This window comes from Atractosteus spatula, chromosome 14 (genome assembly GCF_055471065.1).
Source record: "Atractosteus spatula isolate fAtrSpa1 chromosome 14, fAtrSpa1.hap1, whole genome shotgun sequence".
In the NCBI taxonomy this organism is placed as follows: domain Eukaryota; kingdom Metazoa; phylum Chordata; class Actinopteri; order Semionotiformes; family Lepisosteidae; genus Atractosteus; species Atractosteus spatula.
This window is the reverse complement of record NC_142719.1, coordinates 25351300-25378017: the sequence shown is the minus strand read 5'-3', so window position 1 is coordinate 25378017 and position 26718 is coordinate 25351300. Positions and strand designations below refer to the sequence as shown.

Sequence of the window (26718 nt, the reverse complement as noted above, 5' to 3'; positions counted from 1 at the left end):
CAAAAAATTGAAGGTACTATTGACGAGTGAAATATATCTCATGTTGCTGCACAAATTTCAGTAAAATGTTAAGTTGCAACGTCTGTCTCTGAGTTACAAATGTCGACTGCAGTTTTTTCTTTAATGCCTCCCAGCTGCTTTCTCCTCCCTATTTTTCGGCCCCTGAAATCACCTTAATCCCAGAAAACTGAAATCCTATCTATTACAAAAATCCAGTTTCTTCCCTGGAGCCGGCAGGGTCGAGCTCGTCTCTCCTACAGTGACCACAGCAAACAAAAGCAAAGGGTATTCGAGGGATGTGCCTGACACACAATCAGAGTTTAATAAGACCATAGAGGACGTTAGAGATGTACAAGCAGACAATAGCTTATAGATCGACGTTTAATGGCGTCTGTGCGCTTTTTTGTTGTGTTGATCGAGGATGTGCAGACTTTGGTTCTAGATAGTTAATGGTTTACACTGTCCAGTCTCGAGTACTGAAGCAAACAAAGCCAATACACACTTGTCGTGAAAAGTGAGCAAGGCGAAAGATTTTCGTGAAACCCTCAGGTATTTGGCTAGCTGATATGAGACGTACAGCAGTTAAAATGCTGAGATCAATGATTCGCATCTTCGTTTGAATGAAAACCGTTTCAGCTAAACGTGTTCCTTAAATGTCTGGGAATTAATCATCTTGTCTTATTAATCTAGTTAATGTGTTTGTATACAGTATGTATAGTTTGAAGTGTTCACAAGCGTAAAAGCATGAACATTTTTCCATTCCTTCGATATTTTTTCAGTTAAGCAAGAATGTAAAATCTTCCCATTCTTAAAATATTCTGTTAAGTATTTTTAAAAGCAAACACTGTGCTTTGGTGTCCGAAAATACACAAATTTGCAATAAACTTAATAAAACCCAGCCTGCACCCCGTAAATATGTCCGCTTTCCAACACAAAATTTGCGTTAGACATATTTTTAACACGAAGGTTTACCATTAGAGATTCCTAAATGCGTTATTTAAACCCCCTTTCTAGTCTGTTTGAAATCTGAGTTAGATTTGATATAGAAATGTTATCGATTTTAGTAGTCAAGTTTCAGTTTTCATAAGAAATAAGCGAAAGAGGTGTTTTCTGTTCCCTTAATTAAGCTTTGAAAGTAGCATTTCAAAGTTAAATTTTGGAAAAATTATATTTAAAATACGTAGCATTTATGGACGCAGAAAAAATCTACGAGACAAAAAAATATCTCGTCTTTTCAGTACCTCTTATAGTTCCACTCAAACTGTATTTTTAAAAATAAGTTATTGGTTATTCTATTGCCCAACAGCGATATTTAAAACAAGTTTTAAAAATCTATTTTTCTATTTTTCATTGACGACGGTATTTGTGCACTAAGCCTACCTTTGCATACGCTTACAAACGAAGCTGCAAAACGCAGTTCTAATGTAGAACGATGCGATTCCCACTTCAAAAACGAGTATCTTAAAACGTCATCTGCAGTACTTTATTAAGACAGATATTACCATAAATACATGCAGATATTTTATCAATCACCTTTAGGATACAGAATAGTTGACTCGCTTCTATTTTTTTTTACATTAATATCAATTTATACAAATCACCTTGCACTGAGTAAAGCATGCTGTTTTCTATTAAAAAATTGTTTCGTATTGGGAAAACCGCTCCAGAGTAAAAATATAAAGTTAAATTGGTTTTACAGTTTAAAGACGCTTCATCTTGACCGTAAAACACAACCATGCATTTCCTGCGCATTATAATGGGGTCAAAACACAAAGGTAACAGCATACAAGTTTATATACAAATTACATAGTTAATCTTCTACCATTTTGCATTTCCTGCCTTTCTTTTTAAAATATTTTCCCAATTCAATATTAAAAATTATTTTCAGTTAAATGGTCAATATTTCTTCAAAGCCGAAGAGAAAAACATGCCTCTGTCCTTTTTTAGTTCTTTATACAATGTTGCAGTGTTATTAGTCTTTCACCTGTAGGAGATCCAATAATATGGATATTTAAATTGTTGTGCAAGTTTATAAGTAAACACATGCAACCCGCATAATCCATATGAAAATAATTGCAACTAATCCAGTTTAGTTGTCTTTTGTGCCACACGCAGGTCCGCATCCGCAGGAATCTAGTTTGTTGTATGAGCTAGACCGGCTGTATCAGCTGTTGTACTGGCAGGCGTTTAGACTAGATCCAGGACTTTGCAACCCGCTGTATCCAAAAGTGGGGTGCTGTTTGGATTTCAGTCTTAAAGTCGCCAGGCCCGAGTTACAAGTGTCCCTGTAAACGCTGTATGGGGAACCGGGAGGTCCATAAGGACAAGCGGGCGAAGACATAGCTGAATTGATTGAAGAACTGTTGATGTTGTTTAGGCTGCTGATGTTGTTCAAGCTTGAAGCCGACATACCCGGTACCGCGGTGTGGCCCATGGTAGGTGGCATATTCATAGAGGAGATCGAATTTGGCGCCGAGAACATGGATTGCGAAGTCAGCGGGCTCATGGAGTTGAAAAAGGTGAAGTTCTTGGTGGACAGGGGAGCGGGAGCCAGGCCTTTGTTTGTCCAGTTGTTATACGTGTAGGCAGGGTACATGTCGTCATAAGGCTGCACGAGTCCGCTGAACTGGGGAAGGTAGCTGTTTTTACACAAGTCCATTTGTTGATTTCGTTCGCGCTTTCTCCACTTCGCTCTACGGTTTTTAAACCACACCTAAAAAATACACAAACAGACATGATTTTCTCATACAATTTTTAATTTTATGAGCGGTAGGAGCATATGCACAATGTACTGTATGTTCGTATCTAGGCCTACCTGGAAAACAATGACTATCCAAATCTAAAATGTTGACGATGGTTTATACATCATTTCTCACACTAGGCCGACTCCCCTTTTCACTAGAAATCACATAACATTTAAGCTTTGGATAATTTATTTTTCAACACCTGGTGGAGACTGGTAAAAATCACAGTAATCAATTGAATAAAGGGGGATATTTTGATAATACCATAAAACAGATTTATAGCCGCAACAAAAACTCGGCTTGAAAAAAATGTTGAAGGGTTCCCATTTTACAGTAGAAATTGAAGGAGAAATCAGAACATTTTGAACCTTTGAAAAACATTACAGGTCACCTAGTGGACGAATGGGAAAGTGGTAGCCTGTGTTGAAAGGTTGCACAGTCATAAAAAACTAGAAACAAATACACAAACTCCCAGAACAAATAACAATGGTTACACAGGCGTATCTACTCACCTGGGTTTTCTCTCAACATCGTATCAAGTCAATTAATAGCGAATAGGTAAATAAACAATGAGGGCGATGAACGTAAGTGCAGATGTGAAACCACACAGTCCCACAGCCCTACACTTAATTTGCTTTAAATTATTTGTTAACACGAAGCCTATCAAGCATTTTACCGTGTACAGTTCGACACATGTAAAACAAAATTGAGATCGAACTCGGTGTAGTTCTTGGAGTTATTCTATTATATACAGACAATATAAGTCTTAAATACCGTCCACGAAATATATAAAATTATTGTAAAACGCCTGGAAGCTAACGATGCTCGAACGGCCTTCAACAACAGCAATAATAATAATAATTTATGTACAGTAGTTAATAATAATCAAAATCATGACAAATCATGTCGTGAGAAAATACGTTGTAAAAGTATCTGACATAACTAAAATCACTTTTTACTGTAACAGTTAATGTCTATTTGTGTCTAATTTTGTATAATAATACTAATAAAAATAATAAACTGCCTGAAATACATGCAGTTCGTTTAATACAGTTGAAGCGTGTCCGAATTTACGCACGCATGAAAATGCCCTATGAAATGAAAATACTTATTTCAGCTGTGATCCATTCAACATTTCAGGACAGAGCATGATGTTTACAAATAATAATTTAAATTCACTTTATATTCTTTATCATGGGATAAAACAAAATGATTGAAGCAGAACCTCCCGAGATGTAACTGCAACATCTTAATTACTTTAAAATAAATTTGACTTCGAGAAAAAAATAATACTGGCTACATTTTATTTGGCGAATGCATAAGCTGCATTAAAGCCAAGTACCGCCTATAGACCACTAAATAAAATGTTTACATATACATGTCTTAAATAATATATTGTTTTAAAAGCAACATATTTGGTGTTCGAATAACCCTTCTGCGCTCTGCACATTTAATCACGCACAATAAAAGCTTTTTGAAAGGTTTAGTATGATAGATTATCTAAGCCAATAAACATTGACAAAGAACAAAAACAGCAGCAGAAACAAAGACTTTTTTAGCTCTGTAACAATTTATTCATAAATATCTCCTTTTGAGGCTTACCCAAACCGTTTCCGTCGGTTAAATATATTCAAAGCCACAGTTACTGAACTCAGTTTGGTGTTTTAATCTCTTGTTAAACATATAACCTGTGTTAACCAAAGGGGTATGGGAGTATGGAACAAGCTACCCAGTCATGCTGGTGAAGCCGATACCCTGGCTTCTTAACCTAGAGAAAGAGTTCCTTCTGAGAGTTAAACACGCGTGTTCTGAGATTTTCTTCCACCTGTTCTTTCCTCGAAAGCAGTGTGCGAAAACGTAAAAAGAACCCAAAGTTACAAACCTCGGTTCACAAAGTAGGCGTCTCTACTGTTTACATTATCATTATTACCATGACTATTATTACTATAATTTACTTGATTACGCAACAAGCCCAAAGAAGCGACTTTTCGTTTTATGCCATTGCAAACCCAGATTGACAAATAAAACTAATTTAGGCCTTCTGCGTATTTGTTTAAACTAAGTGAAATACGAGCAGACTGTGAGTTAACCTTTGAGTGAGCATGTCAAAGCACCGATAACAAATAAAAAACAACAACAAAAGTCGATCTACTTTAAATTTCCTGTGCGTCAACCAACGCCTCACGTTCAAGCCAACGAAAATTAGCAGCAGAAACTTCAGGGGTTTCGAAAACTGCTGCGGTCTGTGCGTGTCTCGTTTGAAACGCTTTTAGGCGGTTCCTCGGGCCTTTTCCAGACGTCTAGGCCTATGCAAAGACTAGCAAATGAAGTCACAAAACTAGATGACTAGTTTTGTTTCCGTGTAGGTCTACATCAGCTACACTAGATACAGGCATTTGTTTTTATTTATAAAACTAGCAGTAGGAATGACACATCTTTTCTGCTAAACCAAGCCTGTGATAAAACCTATAGTATAAGGTGATCTGTGTATATAGTAAAACATAGCAAATATTTATGAAACCAAGTAAAGTTTTTGCTTAGCCTTTAAGTTTTTTCCTTCTTTTTGACACGTTTCATATACAATGAAAGGGCTGGTGCGCTACACAAGACAAACTGAAAGGCTTACCCTCACTCTGGCCTCGGTGAGGTTAGTCCACACAGCGATCTCCTCTCTCGTACTCATGTCTGGGTAGCGGTTCCGCTGGAAAGTGGCTTCAAGCTCTTGGAGCTGTTGGCTGGTGAAATGAGTCCTCTGTCTCCTCTGTTTTTTCTTTTTGCTGGGATCGTCGGGGTTCCCGTCGTCGCTTCTACGCTCGACGCTCCGTTCTTTCTCTGTACGAATGGAAATACATGCACACACCTTGTGACTCCTCGAAGACGTGTGCGCCTCGTTTAATTTGAAGTGGGTGATGATCACAAATGTAGTCCGAAATAAATCGCAAAGTCATACAAAATCTGCGTTACGAATAAATCTGTTCTTCACTTAAATATGAAGAAAGAGCAGGATACTGCTTCTTTTCCAGTATTATTTTTGCTGGATTTGAGATTTTTCATGATTTATTTGACATGATTGTACATGATTGCTACTAACCTAATGTAAATTTCATATACGGAGTGTAAGTCGTCTTCTAAGCGAACAACAAAAATTAAGAAAGTCGTAATTAATAAAATGAAATTAAAATTTAAAGAAGGATAACTGAAAATTGTTGTTTACAAAGATTTTAAAAGGCAAAGCACACAAAATTCTATATAAAACAACTATACTATTATGATGCCGTTCACTCCAACTGCTCAAATGATATTATAAAAAGGTAGAAATGAAGCTTGCTGGTTTAACAGTAGTTTTATAATTTGTACATTTGCGTTTACGGGTCGAAAATGCTACTAATTGTTAAAAGCTCATCAAAAACCACAGCTGCATACTTGAAATCGATGTTCACTTCATCCCAGTTACTGATTATTTCGCTATAGACCTGTAGAGAATGGATGAGTTAAGAAACCCAAGTGAAACATATTCACATATTAACAAACATCATTGCTCACTTTTAAACTTTTCTGAGAAAATGTTACGGAATCATGGCCAGACAAGAGAAAAATGTTTCATAAAATGTTAATATTTAAGCGAAAAATGTCTAAGGACAAAACCCACATTAACCCGACTTAGCGTGGGAGACCGGTTTGTGCTTAAAATTGAGCTTCATCTTGTTTAAAAAATCTGAACTCTTGGCTATGTGCGGTCTTAGAAATATGCTATTTATCTTGTTTGCTTTTAAAAATCGGACTTCTCTATGCAATGAACGCTCCATACAGCTTTATATTTCCGAAAAGTTGCCTTACCACAGATATCCACAGTTTAGAATTAATCATAAATGATAGCTTATCCCATGAAACCTGAAAGCATTAACATCAGTGTAATTATCAGACTTCGAAAACCAAATCTTGCATTTCAGTTCATATGTTAAAAACATAAGGTGGTGTACTGTAGATTTAATATCTGTCCAAAGTGTCCATGTTTAATGCAAAGTTGACAATTTTGATGTTTGTTATAGAATCCATTTGGATGTAGCCGCTCTCATTAACGTTTATAATCGTCCAATTTCTGAGAGCAAATTTATCATTTGTAGCAAATGATCGTAGATCAATTATTTGTTATTTTTATGGAATGTCTCCTGTAACTATTGCGAATAAACTTCTAAATATAAAATGATTTAACTTGAAATGAATTCTTTTCATTTAAATTTCTTAGGACATGATTGAATAGAAAATGCTTATTTTAGCACATTTTTGTACCTTTTCAGCCCAATTCATTTCAAATGAAGCAGCGAGAAATATAGGACAGATTAAAACAACACAGTAACAATTGCTTTGATTATGTACTGCCATCGGGAATCTGTTAGAAATGGGAAGCTCTGTTGTTCTGATACTGTTATTAAATTTAAGTCACCCTAAAACTACACTTCAGTGAAACACGCTTTTCTTTTAATCATTCAGTCTTTCAGTAACGGCTCGCCTGGTGTTGGATTTAAGTTACAGGCCTACTATTTTTTTATGACTGCACCGGCTCATAGTTGACAGAGGAAATGCAATTGTATTCTTTGTGCTTCAACCCAATTTTATTCCTACACTAAAAGGCACACTCCAGGGAGAAGCGTTCAATATGCATAAAGATGTTGAAGTGCTTTGGGAAAAGCACTAATGACAGCAATCGAACGTAACAGTAGTTATTAACTAGTATCATACAGAAATTACAGTATTTTGTACCTGCTATTTCGGTATCTGATGATTCGCTGCTCGAATTTTCCAGAGTTTCGCGCTTGGTGCCTGACGTTCTCGGCAAGTGAAAGGTAGTGGCCATGTCCCGAGGTGGCTGGGGTCTCACGGCTTCTGGTATCCGGTCCAGATTCATTCCGCCTTTAAAAGAATGATGCTTTAAACAACAAACATCCAATCCTGCATCTTCGAGGTCCAACTCTTTTTTTTAATAAAAATAGTTACACCAATCCCTCTGCTGTAAAACACCGGTCATGTTGTAGGAAGGCTGAAAGCGGGATTCTGGTAAAGGTTTTTTGTTTCACGGTTTTACCAAAATGTTGCATGTGGAGAAAACTCTTCCATAAAGCCGGGACAGAACGTACGCTTTCGGTTTTCGCAGAAAGGAATGAAGCTAACCTGATCGAGCTGAAGTGCCAGGGCTAGGAATGGGATCCACCCATTTTATGTATTTAACCTCCCCAGTTTTCCAACGAGTCCCACCCACAAGGAGAGCTCGGCCTAATGTGTCTGCAGGCCAGAGCTCTTTCGGATTTGTCTCCGAGGACATTAGACCGCACCGCTGTAAGCCGCACTACAAACTCTGGCAGAAAACGGGTCTTTCGTGGAGTTTTAAGTAACCGAATTACTGTGGCATCTGGCAGCGCGTGTACACACACACGCGCGCTCACAACATGTATTTTACACAACGGATAATGCACACGCAGCTGGTTAAACAACTCGGAATCCGAATATATAGGTCAACCCCGCTTTATTTCCATTCTTTCACGAAACTGTGTATAGCTGCATAGTACGTGTGTGCTTTTGTATGTGTGTGTTACAAAGGTACGGGCTAGATTAAAAAAACCCACATATGTATATTTACTGTTACAACCTCACATTAACTGTTAATATGTGCTTTGTGACATGATTTTCCTTGACTTTTAAAACGTAATGTGTTTACGTCCGTTAGAAATTATCTCGGAATAACGAGATAATCTGGAAACTTCTTAATTAATCACATTATGTAAACTGGATGCTTTGACGAAGAGTGACTAACATATCATAAAACGGCTACAGCCATGTTTCCCCCCTATTGTAATGGCCATTACCTGCCACTACCTGCGTACTATGCGTTTCCCTACAGGTCTGGGAAAGAATACTTTATCAATTGTTGCTGGTCAAGTTCAAGTTGTCTTAATAAAATACTGCTTTGTGGCATTTAATCGTTCCCCCCATTTTGCATTTCTTTCTGCCAACACTGGTAACATTACAGTAATACTAAATAGTATGACATCTCTTAGTAATCCAAGCGGTTGTAAAAGCGTGATAACAACGCGATTGCTCTTCCAAGCTTCGGTTGTAAAACGTGGTAATTGGTTATGTTACTTATTAAAACGTTCAAATCTCCTTTCATTGTTTCACACCATAATATCTAAACAATACGGCGACGTAGTTAACATCGCACTGATTTATAAAAGAAGAGCATTAACATTAGGTTTTTCCTTGACGTGTTTGCCCTTTCCAGGATTGACGGATGCTGTTAAAATAAATATATGAAAAAGCCTTACTTATCCTTTAATCTTCTTCAGCGAATTACGATTCAGCTACAGGATTTTTATAGGATATATATAATGTGCTAGGTCAGTTAATTTGACATAATCAATAACAAGATTTCAGGAAGTCAAAGTTCAGAAAGAAAGTTAAGTAAAAAATAAAAATGAGGAGCTCTACTTAGTGACATTTTCTAGTGAAATCACAAGCTTAAATATATTTCCGTGCTATTTTCATAAAAGTCTGAAAATAAACATTATTGATCGTATTTTCCCAATGTATTTATGCATATATATATAACATTTTAACAAAACTATAGCTTGCTATTGCCTTAAATGCCTCTTTGTTTAACGTTAAAGTTAAAAATACATATATGTACTAACTTTCATATTACTGTCATAGGTTAAAAGGTTTTGAACAAAGGATATTACTTTTACTTTTTTATCCACTGCTGATTTTTTAAGAGATGTTGGAATTGGCGCATACAAATTAGAGGATGAAACTAATAAATGAAATTACAGTATGTTTACCAATATAGTTAACGCATCATAAAAATATAACATACTGTAATTTCATCTATTATAATGAAACCAGTTTAAATGCATTCTGTTATTGCACGTTTGTATACAAATATTTGCGGCAATACAACGAACGCACAAACTCTACACATCCGTGCAATAACAGAATGCATTATAACTGGTTTCATTATACTGCATTTTGAAATTATTTTAGATTTTATTTAGACGACAATAATATAATTATAATTATATAATAATACGATTATAATATAATTAAAAGTAATATAGCAATATATAGTAATATAGCATTTTCAAGTCGTTCTAAAATGCACATATTGATCTATGGTGTGTGTAAAGAAGTTCAAACACATTGTTAATAAATAACATTTATGTAAAATACTGCGTTTGGTAATTTAGTTTAACCCCACTAAAGAACATATAACGCATTGTGTCTCGGCCAATATTTTAATAGTGTCCTATAGAAAGAAGAGTAAAATGAAAAGTGAGACATAATATAAAAACACAAAGCATAAAACGCACTAGACATAATCATATCAGTAACTCAGAAGCTTTTGCGCAATATAGATGGCTAACATTTAAGTTATAGGCAGAAAAACTATACAATACTTTAAATCTTTATTTTTAGCATGTCAGCATTCTGCAAATTAAGGAAGAGATATAACTCAATTAAACGACAGGTAAATAACCCCATTAATATAGTTAACACTTTTTTTCAGAAGAAGAAGGACTTGTTTAAAAATAAAGCTTTCTGTTTAATTAGAAAAAAAATGTTTTGTATACATATTCCCCGTTTTTAAATTCTATTAGAAAATATCCGCCTAAGACTTTTTCATCTCGACGATTAATTTTATTCTGCAGCGGCTCCTGCTGGTTGAAACGCAGTTTGAGAAAATATTAAAAGAAAAATTATACTGTACAATGCGAATGCAATGTTTATACTTGAGTACTAAGTACTCCTTAAAACCCTCTCCACTAGGTCCCGTAGAACTGACACCACGAAAGATCACGGGCTCAGTGCTTACGTATTAAACTTTGTATTAATTTCATTATGGATTATTGATACTGTCACAAGTTTCTTCTTTGTAAGTGTCAATCAAATCCATTGCAAACACTTTTTGTTCTATGTGAAATTAACAATATTTTCTAAAATTATTTAATATATAGTATTAATCAATAGTTTACTATTTGCTACAGTAGTTGTGTTACAGTAGTTGGAGAAAATGGTTGTGTATTTGGGAGACATTAACACTGAAGTTCATACTTGAAAAAGGTATACAGATACTGTACGTGAGGACTGCGATAAACCAATTCAACTGAAGTATAAGATTTTTCTATCTTTATTTCCGTTTATCCAATTTAGAAAGCTTTTGTTTTCTTCATAGTTTATACTATCAAAGGAATCACAAAGACCCTGAATGGAGAAATAAAACAGAATATGTGAATGAGTCTATGTGAATTATAATTTTCTTTATGTATATATTACATTATATATATATACTAGACATTAAGTAGCTTTAGGCATTTATCAGAATAGTGCAATACATAAAATAGCAACCCTTCTCTTTGCTACTTTATTTCTAACATAAAACCCAACAATACATCTTACTAAAATAACATGCAAGAACCAGCCACACACAAGCCAGTAAAACAATATTGCAGGTTTGACAGTGATGTAAGAAAATTCCTTAATGCCTCTACAAAGTTATTTCTCTGTAATTTCCTAAGCAGCCTGGTTTCCTGTGAGACCTTTGTGTATTTTATATTCATAATTCATGTTCATTGAAGTTAAATATGGGTCATATTTGAATGATTTAGTAAAAATTTCATTACAAATACATACTATTAAAAAGGTAATTGTAGTTAATAAAAACAAACAGGATAATTGGGAACAGAGAAAGTACCAAATGCACTTGGGTCATGGCATTAAGAAGCAGACAGAACACCTGGAAATGAAGGGAAGAGTTACAACCAAATCAGCATGCTTATTAAGCTAAAATGCCCTAATAGGTTTTCCTGTTTCTCAAATCAAACACTATTGTCATTATGCTAGGTTCTTACACTGAAAACCATGGTTCCATTTCTATACCTGTCGTATAAGTTAATTAATCGTAAAAAAAGCATGATGCAGTTTACTATGGCATCACTGAGTTAGATCCGCATCTCTGGTCTGACTTACTGGGAAGCACTTTGCTCCAGTGCTTCTTTGTATTTTATGTCACTAATGAGACTTTTGACATGGGGCCTTGTATAATTGGAAAACCTCCATCTGGTGCCTTCGTTTAAGGTAATCGTGAAACTGCTCAACAATTAACTTATTTTTTATTCATTTGTTAGGTTGCTTTGCCAAAGCAATAATATTCTAATAACAAACATACCTCAACTTATTTTCTACATATAAGGAGCTTCTCTCTGGAAATGCTTGTTAGTAGGGTTGGTAACCAAAATCTCCACAGCAGCCTTAATACATAGCTGGCCCTTAAAGTGAATATTTATTGAACATTATTAGTTTTGAGTCTTTTGGTTATTCTGTTGTCCAGGATTTGCTTCTAAGGAAAAAACATCAGATTAGTCTTTGGTGTTTCTATGCATAATAAGCCTTTGTGTTTTGTCATACGCATCCTGCAACCCATTTATTTAGACACTGTCAGAACACTTCTACAGTAAAATTGGTTTTTGCTCCAAATTCTTTTTTTTTCAAAGCTAAAGGATAAAACAAATCTCAGATGTGCCAGCATATGATTCCCATATATGGTTTTTACAGAAATGAGCTGTTCATAAACTGTCAAAATGCCAACGGTCTGTTATCTTTTGCATTTGCAGAATTAGTGGTATGATGTCATTAAAGACAAAAAATGCTAACACAACATTAGTTCACTTTATGCAAAATTATTAAAATGTTCTAAAATATACTATTTTTCACAGTAATGGATATTACTGGTAAACCACTCCTCTCACACATAAAAACATAAAAAAAGGCTACACACAAAAGGAGGCCATTCAACCCATATTGCTCATTAGGTTCCTAGTTGCTTCAGGATCTAATAATTATATCTATCCCAGAGTTAGCTTGGAAACTCATTCTAGACTCCCACAACCCCCTGTGTAAATTATTGTCTCCTGTTTTCTGTTTTGAGTGGATCCCAATTCAATTTCCACGTGTGTCTCTGTGCCATGTGTTGCTCTTGATCTTGTGGACATTCCTGAGTTGACATGTTCTATGCCTTTCAGAAGTTTGAGTACCCACCTCATTCACATTTTTTTTCTCTGCAAAACCTAACCACCAGGACTTTTGAAGCAGATGGAATTGTCTGAAACTTAGCTTTCTCTTCAGTGGCATCGGTCCGACCTGGCATACTGGGCATTACCTCTTCCCTTCCCCCATCCGAATGAGCAGTCATACCTTGTTTTACAAACTCAACCGTTCTTATGCACTGGAAAATCCCCACATTAATAAATGAATGAAGATCTCTGTGGATACAATGCTGTACTTAACCTTCAGATGGTGGCTTCAGGGGGATAAAAAGTATTGCTACCTGCAAGCTTCTCATACGCTTTCCTGCTACTCCAGACATGAGGCTTTGACATGCATGGACTTCCTATATGAGAAGAAATTCCTCAAGGAACTCCTATAAGGTGTCTTCTGATTTGGCCTAAAATATGAAATAGCTTGAACATTGTCTTGGCATGCCCATTGTATCAGAGAACACTAATTGATAGGGTTTCCATTCTTATGAATGTGACGCTGGGGAAACAAAGATGGAACCTACTTTTTTAAAATACAACTTTGAGAAGTCTTATTCAATGAGGGTGGGTTTCAGTGATGATCTACATACAAAAAAAAACCACAAGTACAGTATGCACTACTTGAAGGCATACTGCAGTGACATCTGTCTGTCCATAATTTATTTCCTAAAAACGAGGAATGGGCTTCATTGGGACTCAAACAGCAAATTTAAATAGGACTATTATTTTATTGTTCAACTAGCAAAGGTTAATGAATCCATTATTAGCTACTGTATAATTTATGGGAAGATATGAATAACCACCCTGTGCATTCCAAATCTATTTATTTTCAGACCAATTGTTTCAACTGTATTTAAAAAAATCAGCTTCTTTTTTTGCCGAAACAAACCACTAAAAAATACCTAGCCTCTGACAAGGAAAACAGATTTTCGGATTTCAGTGTAATTCTAAACGGACTGTAATATGAGTAGGCTAATAGTATTAAGTGCTGATGATCAGCGCAGGGCGCCCTTTTCAGCCATTCTCAATGCACATGTACATAATCTGCATCAGCTGGTTCCACATGTCCCTGTAATTAAAGTTTTCTTTTAAATAAACTGTATTGTGTCATAAAGCTTAAATGCAAATTAAGGCGTTCCAAACAGCATTTCTGTTTCTTAATTGAGGGGCTTAAAAAGTGCGTGTGTGAGGGTGAAGGGTCAAATATATTGACAAAAATAGTAGTCTGTTTTGTAAAATCCTTTATTTCTATGTCTTTTGAACTGAGACGGTTTGGTTTTCTTTCAAGTAATATGAAAATGCATTTAAAAAAAACTAGACAACTAGTAGACAAACGTTTCCTAATTCACTATACGAAAAATGTACGCTTCCAGTTTAAGAGTAATATGATTTTTTGATGTATTACTATGTTTATGTTAAATTATTTAAGACATGGTCAGAAAAAAAAGTAATTAAAAACGGTTTTCCTGAAAAGAGAGCTCTAAAATACTCTGAAATGCGCAAATGTTTTGCATCTTGATTACGAGCTCAGATGCAGTTGTAGGAAATTTCACGAAGATAAAATAATACGTTTTAAACCTTAAATATATACTTGATATCCCATTTGAACTATGTACTTATATATGAAAAACGAAGAATCGTTTTTAAAACAACTATTAGACTGGAGGTACAGAAAGAACAGATACTCGCTTAACCTACACCTTTTAAGTCATTGTAGACACATTACTCTGAACATCCCACGCTAATGACTTCGCTTTGTTCTTCTTTTTACATCACTTCATACACTTCGTGAATAATGAATTGCGCAGGTTATCATTCATAACCCTTCAGCTGATTCTTTTAAAGATCACCAGGTAGTGTGTAATAATTTTGCTTTAGAGCCAATTCCATTTTTTTTTTCAAATGCAGTCGCAGTGTTTACATACAGTATGACCACTCAGAGACATACATGACTTTAAGTCATTTTTGGCTTTCCAATTACCAATAAAAAATGTAAGAATATAGAACAAGAGAAAATGTGAGCATAGGTACAAAAAGGTTACTTTATGGCTAGCTCACTTGGTTGCTAATAGACTAAAATGATCTTAAATTACGATGAAACCAGCACTATATTTCAACGGTGATAATATAGCAACTACCAGTCACTTAATAATTTGTGTTCACGCTAATTTAGACAACATGGACTGGAATATTTTATTTCAAGCTTGCTTCATGTGAAGCGGAAACTATAATAATAATAATAATTTGTCACATGTAATATTATATGCAAGCATATATAAGCATTAACTATAGCTCCTACAACTATAACTATAATTTCTACATTTTAATCTCCCATGGACAATGGGTATTGATTACTATGGGCTGCATGCAGGCCTAGGTTATTGCTTCACAGTTATTGTAGACCAACACAAAGCTACTAAAAACGAATGTTTTCATTTTCTTATTTTCTGAGTTCTTGGAAATCAAAGAATGGCTCTGGTCATGTAATAAGCTAAGGTGACGATTTGAGGTTTTCTTTGCTATAAACTATAAACGCAGAGTCTTGTGTACCACACATACAGAGTATATCAAACCAATGACTTTAAATGTTTGTGGAAAGTGCACCATCTGCTATAATTCTAATATTTAATATTTTTAAGGTTTTTCCTGAATATATTTCTTATTATTCCGACAAACATGGTATGATTTTACAGTGTGTATTTGCAACTTCGGTACACACGCTAGTTTGTTGAAGATGTTATATTTCACAAGACCAAAGATTTATCATCACCAAGATGCTTATTCTAATACACTGTCTGTTAAGGTCAAATATCATAGTGTATAAAACTAAAAATTATATTAAAAGGATTTAAAACGATATTATAGTGTTTTAATGCAAGGATTACGGAGATTTTATTTGGGATTTTCTGTAAAATTGTACAATGGGTTGGATGCATGATGATGTAATGGTTACAACTGCTGTTTTATAGCGTTTTGGTCTTCTGTTTGATCCTTGCTTGTGGTGCCTTCTGTATAGAGTTTGTATGTTGTTCGCATAGCTTTCTCGAAGTACTATGGTTTTCCCCCACAGTCCAAAGACTTATTATTCAGGTTAACGTGTGTGTCTGATTTGCACCCCACTTGTGTGCCCTTTGATAAGACTGTCATCCCGTCCAGGGTGCAGTTGCTAACTTGCGCTGTAATGCTTTCGGGTTGGAATACGGCTCACCTTGACCGAGAACAAAGTGATTCCAGAAAACGGACGAATGGGTCGACAATGTTTTACGATAATGTATTTTGTGATGTTTAAGGTTTTGCAAAAGAATATCGGTTGTGTGTTTTATGGTGATCATTATTTTACGAAGTTTTACCTTTTTATTATTAATGTCACACACAGGTTTTCCAAATCAGAGAATGCTTGCGCTCAAGCATGATAACATCATGTAACAGGAATGATACATTTAATCGAGAGAGATTATAAAACAATTCTATAGGGTTTAACTTCCCGAGAGTTGAAATTTTTTAAGTTAACCCAATTTGTTCTGAAAACAAGAGTTTCGAGTTCCTCACCTGGATCCACGCAGGAGGTAACATTCTTAGATAAATTAAGTTCCATTCCAAAGACCTGTAATACAAGACAACATTAATCTCAATTAGCAGTCGGTTCATATTTTGTTTATTTTTCCTTAACCCCTTGCACAATATATCGTCAAATGAGTCTTTTATGACTAACCTAGCGCTAGACATTTCAAAATTCAGAAGAATACAGAACCTTAAAATTATAAACATAAAGGTTATAATAAATAATCCACTTAATATTTTACAGCCATTAATCATGACATCGCGGTGAGGAGTAATATGCATAGGGTTTACTTCCTAGAAACTGCTCTAATTACCATTTTTTACCAATTGAAATTAAAGAATTGTAGTTGGCTTATTTAATTACGGTATTTAAGTTTTTTTTTGCGTAGCTTTTCATAGCAAAATTATCAAAACCCAGCATTTCTCCTAAACTTACGGAATGCAGACTATCACCTTAAACACCACCACTTCAAAAGAAAACAGAAAAGGGAATCCAGAAGTCTATTTGTTATTTTCTACATCCAGTATAGCAAGACAAAAACTGATAGCAGTGAGTAGTGTATTTCAACTGATAATGGAATACGCGTCATGGAAAAATATTTTTCTATTTTTTCTCATTTTCAATCACTTTTCACGTTTCAGCTACCTAAGGATGATTTTCGTGTTTTTAATATTTTGCCCTGGTGTTTTAAGATGGAGTGAAAATGTATCTCCCAGGGTGTGTGCATCTTTTTGATAGTATATTCGCCTAACCTCTCTTATCTTTTGGAATCCCTGTGTTTGTTTTATGTTGACAATAAACCGTGACTCGCGACGCTCTGGGTCCCTCACTCTCGGCCTTTATAAACACAGCAGTCTCTTTGATTCTGCTTTATCAGATTCAAACACTTGACTTTTGACATCAGATATATGATTTTGGGAGTCCTGAAAATATACAAAGCTCGGCACTTGAGTTTGTGTTCTTCACATCCGTCAATGTTCAATGCTTAATCAGGAATTTAAGGATACACACTTTAGTTTTCAAGTGTAGCCACCTGGAATACACTTTAATAGAACAACTCCACAGTCTAATATTCAAACTAGCAGAAAACGCTGTCAACAGACGTATTACTTATTGCGCTGTACTTTGACAACATATAATATCGCAGTTTAAACGTACAAACTTTAAATTGGACGAATACACTATATTTCATTTTCCTTAACAAGTAGGATGTATTTTCACATATCTGGGAATTATAAATAAAAATTCAGTTTCTAGGTATTATTTATAGTATCAAAATATCCAGGTGCGTTAACATTTTCAGGAATATATGTTTTTTCTTTGAGCATTTTGTGTGCTACAAGCTACAAGAGCTACTCAATCATCATCTTCATCATCACAATTTTTCATATTGTAAACTAAATAAGAATTACGTATTACAGATTATGGTACATAAGAAAATACGTGTATCTTAGTCAATGGTCCTCAACTACCGTCTTTTCTTAACTCAAAATATTTTTGTTACTTTAGCAAGTTAAAAAAGCCACTAAGTAGAAGTGGTAAATGTTGATTTTACGGTCGTTCTACTATTCAGTTTCCCCGTATGTTAGAAATGCTATAATAATCATTAATGATTTTATATGTTCGCGTAACAGCCAAGAGAAACTAGAAATGCTCAGAGACGAGCGTCATAGCTCTAAATCATGAAGTGTTATTTCGGTGGTAGTTGGAAAATTGTAGCCAAGTATTAACATGAGACATTTGCACGAAGCCTGTGTTAGATGGAACTACCGCGGTTGTGTTATGCAGTGTCTGCAGTTTAATTCATCTTGGAGGTCCTAACAGCCAGCCGCCTTGCACACAAATACGTATTGTATGCTAAATGATCGCCTATCTTAAACATCTTCGCACTTTCATTTTTGTTGTGCCTTTAAATTCGTAACAACGCAGCACATAGCCTCCATAACCTATTCGTTTCTCTTGTCTGGTGATTGTCCACGAAATCAAAACATTTAGAGTTTTTATCATCGTTTGCTATTAAATAAAAAGAAGAAGAGTGACATACCAGCTCGTTCCCGCCACAGTCAAATTAAAATACCATTAAGCTTTCCCATGCAGGATTTTAATAGATCCACGGACATGAAGATAGAAGCGGAGTTGTACAATGCGCTTTGATAGATTCTCTGTGTGCTGCACGGGGTTTTCTTTAGAAGGCTTCTCTGGCGTTCCAGTGACGTCACATAATTCCCTATTGCCAGTCTGTTAGCTTGTGGGAATATGCGATGAGTGGATGTTCAACTGTGGGTGTCTGTTGCAACCAAACTATGTGGTGAATAAAGTTAAATATTATATACATTGTCGTTGAAGAGATTTTTTCCACAGAGGGTAAAATAAGTCACACGGTTCATAAACATGAGGAAAATGCAGTTTTTCAGCATATTGTTTTTGATTAAAATGAGTTTATTTTTCCTCTAAATATTGCTTAAGACACTTTATACCTAGTAAAACATTTCATAAGCGTTTTAATGTATTATTCATTAATTTGGGTGAAGCTGTGTTGTTTGAGCATCTCCAAACCTCTGGGCATTTCTGTTTATCGAATGTTTTTTAGAGGTAAAAGCTTCTACGTTTTTTTCATATGTGAATTGATTTCAAACTCCTAATACTTTATATATAAGATTTAGGTTCTTTCACAGGAACGTAGTTTATCCTAAAATCCCACGGTAGGCCTACTGCTTTTGATATCTTTTCCACCCGTCATAGTCGTCTCAAGGTACAGTTTCCAACCTCTGTGTAGAAAGGATGCAATTTAATTACATGAATTCTTTATTTAAACTACGTCATTTTTTTTAGTCTTCGATGGACGTCATTATCTGATTTTAACACGAACAAGTACAGTTCAAATCGAAATAAATCTTGAAAAAAAATTGACAATAGCAAAAACTTTGTTAGTTATGTACATTGAAATACGATGGAATTTTCTTAAATATACATTATTTGAAATAATAATGCAATTATTATGTCTTTGAATAAAATATAAAAACACAATTTTATAAATTCAGTAACGGTTTCAGATAAAAATGCAATTTTAAAGTTTGTATATAATTTCATAATTGCCAGGCAATTTGTAGCCTCTTTGTTAAAGAAAACAGCCTACATCTAATTCGTTTAAAACTGTGTGAAATTAGTTATATGTTTCCGCATATTTTTCAAATGAATGTGGATTTAAAGACAATTATATTATAGATTTGCTTTCTTGTAACGAAATCTTAGCAACACAATTACCTATTATTACCATTATTAACTGAATGAAATGGTTGCTTGTGTTAAAAAGATTAAAGGTGAAATAAATTTTATTTTACATTCATTAAACAATAAACAAATTTTAAATGAACATTGAACGAAATGCCATAAATTATAGGAGAAGATGAAAACACAGATTTTACATTTTATGCGCCTAGCTCTTATTTTTAATATAACTGAAACCAATGTAAAGGCAACGGTTATGTGATCTATAACGTTTATATCATTCTGCAAATAATCGAAACGGTAAATACTGTATTAAAACAGCATATACTGCTTTTCTTATTTTTGTTGTGAAGCGTCAGTAGTGAACGTACAATTTAATGGAGAGTCTGTCATTTGTATTACCACTTTCCGAGTTCTGGACTGCCTTCTTTTAGAGAATAGAAATTGTTTAGGACAAATATGTTTTGAAATAAAGAAATCGTAAGATAAAGTGTGAAATTTCTTAAAACGAAAACTCTTCTTATACACACACACATCAAGGATTTAACAGGTAAAACTCAAAAAGGTTTAGAACTTTCTTCAAAATTCCCTCAAAATGATATATACATATGGTTATAAGTACCGATTTTCATATTTGGACTTTTGCTTTATGCTGTTTCTCTGTTTATAGATAAATAGCATTTTATTTCGAAATAGTCTATTCACTTGTTTTGGATGCCAAACAGGACATCTCTTGTGACCGTAGTACTTATTATTACTTGCTATTATAACGTGTACGTTTTTATATAGGTTAGTGTAGGTATGACTGTAAATGTTTCCTAAACAAATGACGAACTCAAATTCAGCAGTGTTAGATCTCTTATTTAAGTCTTTAGTGAGCAGTTTCGTGTTAATAGTCTGATCAAAACGGTTAAACAAAGGTATTTTTTATTGCTCCTATAAACCTAGAACAACAGGAATACAGGTGTCTCATCGCGTCATTTAATATATATATTATATTCCCTTTTAATTGTATTATTACTGTAAATGCTTCCTGCTCCTTTGGCGGATAATGGCAGATGTTTTTTTAATAGTGTCTGTAAATTAGTTATCTGATGCAAACGGGTAGCTGTGTCTCCTGCTGTGGGAATGGTATCAAAAACAGGACACAAAAACACTACGCTCTTCATAAAAAATTACAGTACAGCTGGAGGTGGTCCGTTTTATTACAGACTATCACACAAACACCGACTGTAAGTCCGTACACTTTCTTTGAATCTTCGTATAGTTTAACGTTACATCTGAAAATCTCAGAAACTTCTATAAATCACCCTGCCTGTCTTGAGCAAGCACACATCATTGTGTTTTATTTTTTTAATCTAATTATTTGTTGTTTTTGTATTCATTATCATTGTTTACTGATGCTTGACTGTATCGCGTAATTCCACCTATCCACAGATGTAGTTCTGTTTCATAACATTCGTAAACCTTCACATCCCTTTATTTTAATTAATAGGAAGATGTTCTGTAAGCACATTAACGCAACGTTATTGGTAAAACATCTTTTAAACAAAACAGTACAACAAATATGAAAAAGACCAATGAATTAATCAAAACATATGAAGTTAACAAGGCATTCTAATAATAATTAAAGTATGATGCTTTATTATGAAGATGAAATTACGATGATTTGGTATACGAAAGTGGAGATACGATATAAGTTTGTGAAGACCTATCTTTTTATATGAATAAATTCGTTATGAAAAGGTTATTATTTAGTTTATAACATAGATGTTAAAGAGGTTATGGGACGTTTATTAAATAATGTCCGGTCATTTCAGTTTGGGTACCTGCCCAACGAGCTTTGTATTTGACACACAGTTAAGATAACACATGGCCGTGTAAATGAAAATAAAACAATTTCAAACATCACCCTAACTTTAGTCCCAACGTAGGTGTCTGCTCACTACTGTTTTTCTGCCTCAGAATCGGCAAGAAGCAGACCCCGGTCATTCAACGATTTGTTTACGTTGTGTACAGCCGTGACTTACCCGCAGGTAGTCAAGACCCCGTGGCTGTTCAACTGTGTATCCTCTTTCGTTACCTTTAAAATCCCTGCTTGTCTCGTGTAATCACGTGCTTTGTTAGACAAGCTAGATTTAGACAAGAGTTAGACAAGATCACGATTTAATCTCAAGGCCGTTAAAGAGTGTTTTCCCCTTATGTTTGTTAACATTTTGCAAACAGCCAATGGCTTTGACAGAATTTCCATAAGGTACTTAATATTGATCCTATATTAATCACCACCAGTCTCCATTATGGAAATTATATAACCTACATCTAACAATAAAATAACACCACAGTAACATTTAATGCAGGAAGATTTGCACTGTTACAATAGATTTAGGAATGTGCAGTCAATAACAATGCAAATAATCTGTCCATGCTAGGTCTGAAGGGCAAATTATTAAGCTTTTAAAAATACAGTATTTCTTCTGATTATAAGGAGATATTGACAATTCATCTAACCAAGTTTTGTAATCTAAAAATTGTAGGTTTGCATCAAAAGGGTGATGCTAAGAGCAGTTACTGTATATAATGTCCTAATGCTATGATATAAAAGTCAGCATAACATTGGAATCAGGAGCAAGAAGATCAATAACAAGAAAATAGACACAAAAACAGGAATTTTGAAACTTGAGACAGGTAGATTCTGAATCAGTTGGATGTGCTTTTAAGAGACGTTTATGTTTGTTGATACTTTTTTTTCATCTTCTAAGTGGCCTTTAGCCTAGTGGGTGGTTAGTGTGTCATCGTCCAGCTAAGCCACTAGTTCCACCTGTGCTTTAAGAGGTGAATATTACCTTCTTCTAAATGGTCACAAATGCTTGTTTTCTTACTTAACTTTGGAACACAGTAATAAACGAAATGCCATGACAAAGCAGAAGATATGAAGAGAAAGATTCCTAAGTAATGGGTAATGCAGTGACTGCCACCAATTTTCTGAGCTTCCATTGACATCAACAGTCATGGTCTTGTATTTGCGTACATTGGAGATAGTTTGCATTTATTTGTCATTGCAGTGCACGTAATGAAATAGATAAATGCCTATATCTAAGCTAAAGATATGTCTGGTTCTGAAAGCTTATTTTCAAATATGATATTGAATTGACAATTGCTGCTGCATAGTACATTACGTTATGTTAAAATAAAGAAGTCAAGAAATGTTCATGTAGAAGATCCCGTTATTATATATAATAGATTAACCATTACTCAACAGAAAGGTAAACACACTATCTGTGTGTGCATGTCATAAATTCAGGGAATGAATTTGGTCAATTTAGAACATTTTCTCTTGGTATGGGTATGTGGAGCTTTGTGAAACTGGCCCATGGGATCCATGTGTAAGGTGACCCATGGGCGCAACACCATCATCTACAACAGTAGGTTTAATGGACACAATGACATGGTCTCATCCATTCCTTCAGGCTCAGAGGGAGCTCTGCTTGTCTTATGATGAATCTTACACAGCAGGTACCCAGCAAGGTTACTGAGATCTTTTTGGATGGAACCCTATCCTTCTTGATTCAATTGTTCCACTCTGGTGATTTCTGTCTGAATTATGAATTGCAGGAGTAGAGGTCAGAGATATGCAGTTATCTTTCCAAACTGAAGAGGAAAATTAGCAAGAGGGAGATGTGGTGGGTGGGGTATATCCGGTCAAAGAACAGGTCTGCACAAATCGTCCCTCAGTCTTGTGGATTCTAAAATATCTGATTTAAGACTGAAAGTATTCTGAAATCAGCTTTCCGTGAACCTCTCTGGAGGACAATAACCAAGCTTTTGGCCTCCCATTGTAACCTTACACTCGTGTAGCTTCAGTGTTTGTCATTGCATGACTAATTACCTTAAACACTTCATGATTTCACCTGTGTTGATAATCCCTTCCGCACTCTATCTTAATGGTTGTGCGTTTCCCATTTATGTTTAAAATTTGACATTCAAGTCAAGGTAATGATCTTGAAGCCTCTCATTTATTACTCTGAATACCTGCTGCGTAAAACCCTGAGATTACCTGGATTCAGGTAAGCTAATGCCACTCTCTTTGACCATGTAATTGGGTTAAAAAATAATTAAGCTAATATTTAACACACAAACATACTCTATATGTCTTTTTAGGAGTTCTGTAAAGAATGTGTGGCTATGCTGTGTTTGGCACACGGTGATACACAACACTGTGCAGGAAAATCTCTTCCTTCTTTTTATTTCATTATCCGTTTTTCTGCACATATGCGTGCAAGTTGATTTGATCCCAAGCGTATACATTGATATTACTTAAAACTCCTGTGGACCCAGCCTTCATCTTTAACAGGCTTTCCAGGGAGATATCAGATAAATACATTGCAAAATGATTACTCCCCAAATGCAGAACTATAATTATGCACTAAATGCTATAATTATGTAATTCCTAGGAGTTAAGTGCTACCCTTGAGGCATTGCAGTGTCATTGTCTCCATTCTTGTGTAAATAGGTGTGGGGAATTACTACTTTCAGTGAGCCTTGTTGGACTGCAGCTCTGTCCAGCCTGTTTATTAATCTGTGTCCGAGACGTTGTGTAAATAAGGCCATTGTATGTTACAAATAGTAAACATGCACCTCTACACAGCCAGTAAGGCCCTGTAAAGCCTTTCTTTAACTGGTGTGAACTAATGCCACCACAAATAATGGATATTGTTAAGAGGCAGATGCATAAAGCATTAAACAGCCTGCTCCCTGAACAGACAGTAAATCACAGGAGAGACATAATATAAATCAACACAGATTATAACAATGTCATTCTTACCTCTCCGTCTTCCTTCAGATATATAAAGCATAGTGGTACTCGACAGTGTGCAAATGACTCTACCAAAAAAAAGTACTTTAATAATAACACAAAAATTAGTGATGTGAGATAAAAATAACAATTAGACAATGTGGTAAAAGTATTAGACCTGACTACAGGCACTTTTATTATAACACTTGATGCCTATTTGTGTCTAAAGTTAATCTACTATAATTGTAACACTACTACTACTACTACTACTACCACTACTACTACTACTACTACTAATTATAAGACAATATGCCAACATCCTACTTACCCTTTAAGTAATCCATCTTTTGAGATGTTGCAAAGTACAGGAAGTCCCATACAGGAAGTCCATAGGAGAGTTTACTCTGATTGGAGGAGTGGACCATCCCTCACAGATGTCACTGCAAGCCTGCAGGCACCTGAGAGTGTTTTGAACAGTTGCGTAGAGCTCTGTCAAACATAAACCAACAATTGTTAACAAATGAAAACAACATTGAATTCATTTATTTCAATTTACGTTTTCTGTTGCGATGATCTTTTAGTTTTAGACAGAAAAAAAAATCAGCTTTTTTTCAGTGATACTCTCCTTTTCTCTTCTCCAGTGTGTGCATATCCTTTGCTTTGGATTCTGTTTCATTCTGTCCTAAGCTCCTAGGTAGCTGCCTTGCTCCTTCTCCTTTAAACAATTTCACGTGTCCATTTTGCTATGCGTGAAAGACCCATGTCACAATTTCCTATTTGCTACAAATTTAATAAAGTTTGGATTATGTCAGGCTTTGAGCTGACCAATGTAAACAGTTTGCTTGGATCACTACTCAAAACCTTTCTCCTTTTAAAAAAAAAACTTCCCAGGGTTTTATGTTTTGAATATTGGGGATCTGAAGTCCTTAACCTCTTCTCTGAAGTTTGATCCTGGGAGTCGGGGTGTCAGTTCATGCCAGGTTTCCACCTGCTTCTGGGATCCAGCTAAAACTGAACTGGAATAAAGCTTGTTTATCTTCGACAAGCACTCGTGTGACAGAGTTGCAGTGCTGACATAATGACAGAGGCCTATTATTTAAGCAAGTGAAATAACATCAAAAACAATAATAAAGCAGAGATGTAGCATATAGTTATTTTACATTCAAAATAGGGCACCTCACAGTTCTTGTTAATAGATTGCAAAGCTACTGCTGAAGTCTTGCGGTTGCATAACAAGTTTTTTGTTTTAGACTGATGACTAAAGCATATTCTTGATCGATCGTTTTATTTACCCATTTCTTAACATCTGGTTTCTAACTTCTGTGAACGAAGCAGGCAGCAAAGGCTTTGGCTTCAGCCTCTTGGGCTAAGATTTATGGAGACAGCTTATAGCACTCTGCTCTGTTTGGGAAAGCACTGCCCAGCTCACGTCTTCTGTTTGCTGGGAGTCAACCAAAAGGGGTGTCCTATCTTTCCCCAATTTTGTCTCATGATGAAATGACCGGGACTTAGAAAATTATCCTGATGCAAATATGTGCCCGCATGTGCAAATAACTATAAAACCATTGCTTCTGTTCTTCCGCAATGGTGTTTATGTCAGTAGGATGTGTTGAACAAAATAACACTTGAAGCTGTCTAACTGCAAGGAGAGCTTTTGCATGTGAGCAGGAAACCATTCATATATCAAAATCTGGTGCAGTGACTAAACAACTGGACCTAAAGCAATACTGTGCACAATAATTGGAGCAGTCATTTTTTTGTGTTATGGTAAAATCAACTTTCTTGGCCTCCTCCTGAAATTAAGGTAGAATGGGAATCCGTGCAAGCCAACTCTGGGCTCCAATAGCCTGGCTCTTTGTTAATTCTGACGTGAAGATTAATTGTGTAAACATTACATGTCAAAAAAATACATATTGAAACAATTTCGACAAACACTGAAACAAAGTGCACTCTGCGCCCCATCAAGAGAATCTTGGTTCATGGGAGGATGAAATGGGATGAGGCTGAATTTGGAGTGCATTAGTAGTCTTGCTTCAGGAACGCTGAAAGGCAAGCAGGTAAAGGCGGCATTGTGAGTTTTCACATGAGCTGTCAAAAATGTTTGATGATTTTTGCAAGGCAGTGTGCACTGAAAAGGCAAAAAGTAGGTGTGCTGCATAAAAGCAAATAATAAACCTATACAAAGGGGGATGTTTACAATGAAGGTAAATGCCTACAAAGTAACCACTAGCAAGAAAGAGTCCTATCAAGTAGGACTGCTGCAATACAACCTACCTTGAAAAGTATTAACACATGGACTCAGAAGTT

At 35.3% G+C, this 26718-nt stretch overlaps 1 protein-coding gene across 1 annotated transcript; it reads right to left on the bottom strand.

Moving 5' to 3' along the window:
* Positions 1 to 1464: 1464 nt before the first annotated feature.
* Positions 1465 to 18519, bottom strand: pitx1 (paired-like homeodomain 1). Its single transcript, XM_088932241.1, has 5 exons — positions 18436 to 18519; positions 16379 to 16433; positions 7506 to 7655; positions 5371 to 5576; positions 1465 to 2713 (listed from the first exon to the last, which is right to left on the bottom strand). The coding sequence occupies exons 2-5, from the start codon at positions 16422 to 16424 to the stop codon at positions 2165 to 2167; spliced, it is 951 nt and encodes a 316-aa protein (XP_088788367.1). The 5' UTR covers positions 16425 to 16433; positions 18436 to 18519; the 3' UTR covers positions 1465 to 2164.
* Positions 18520 to 26718: the final 8199 nt, after the last annotated feature.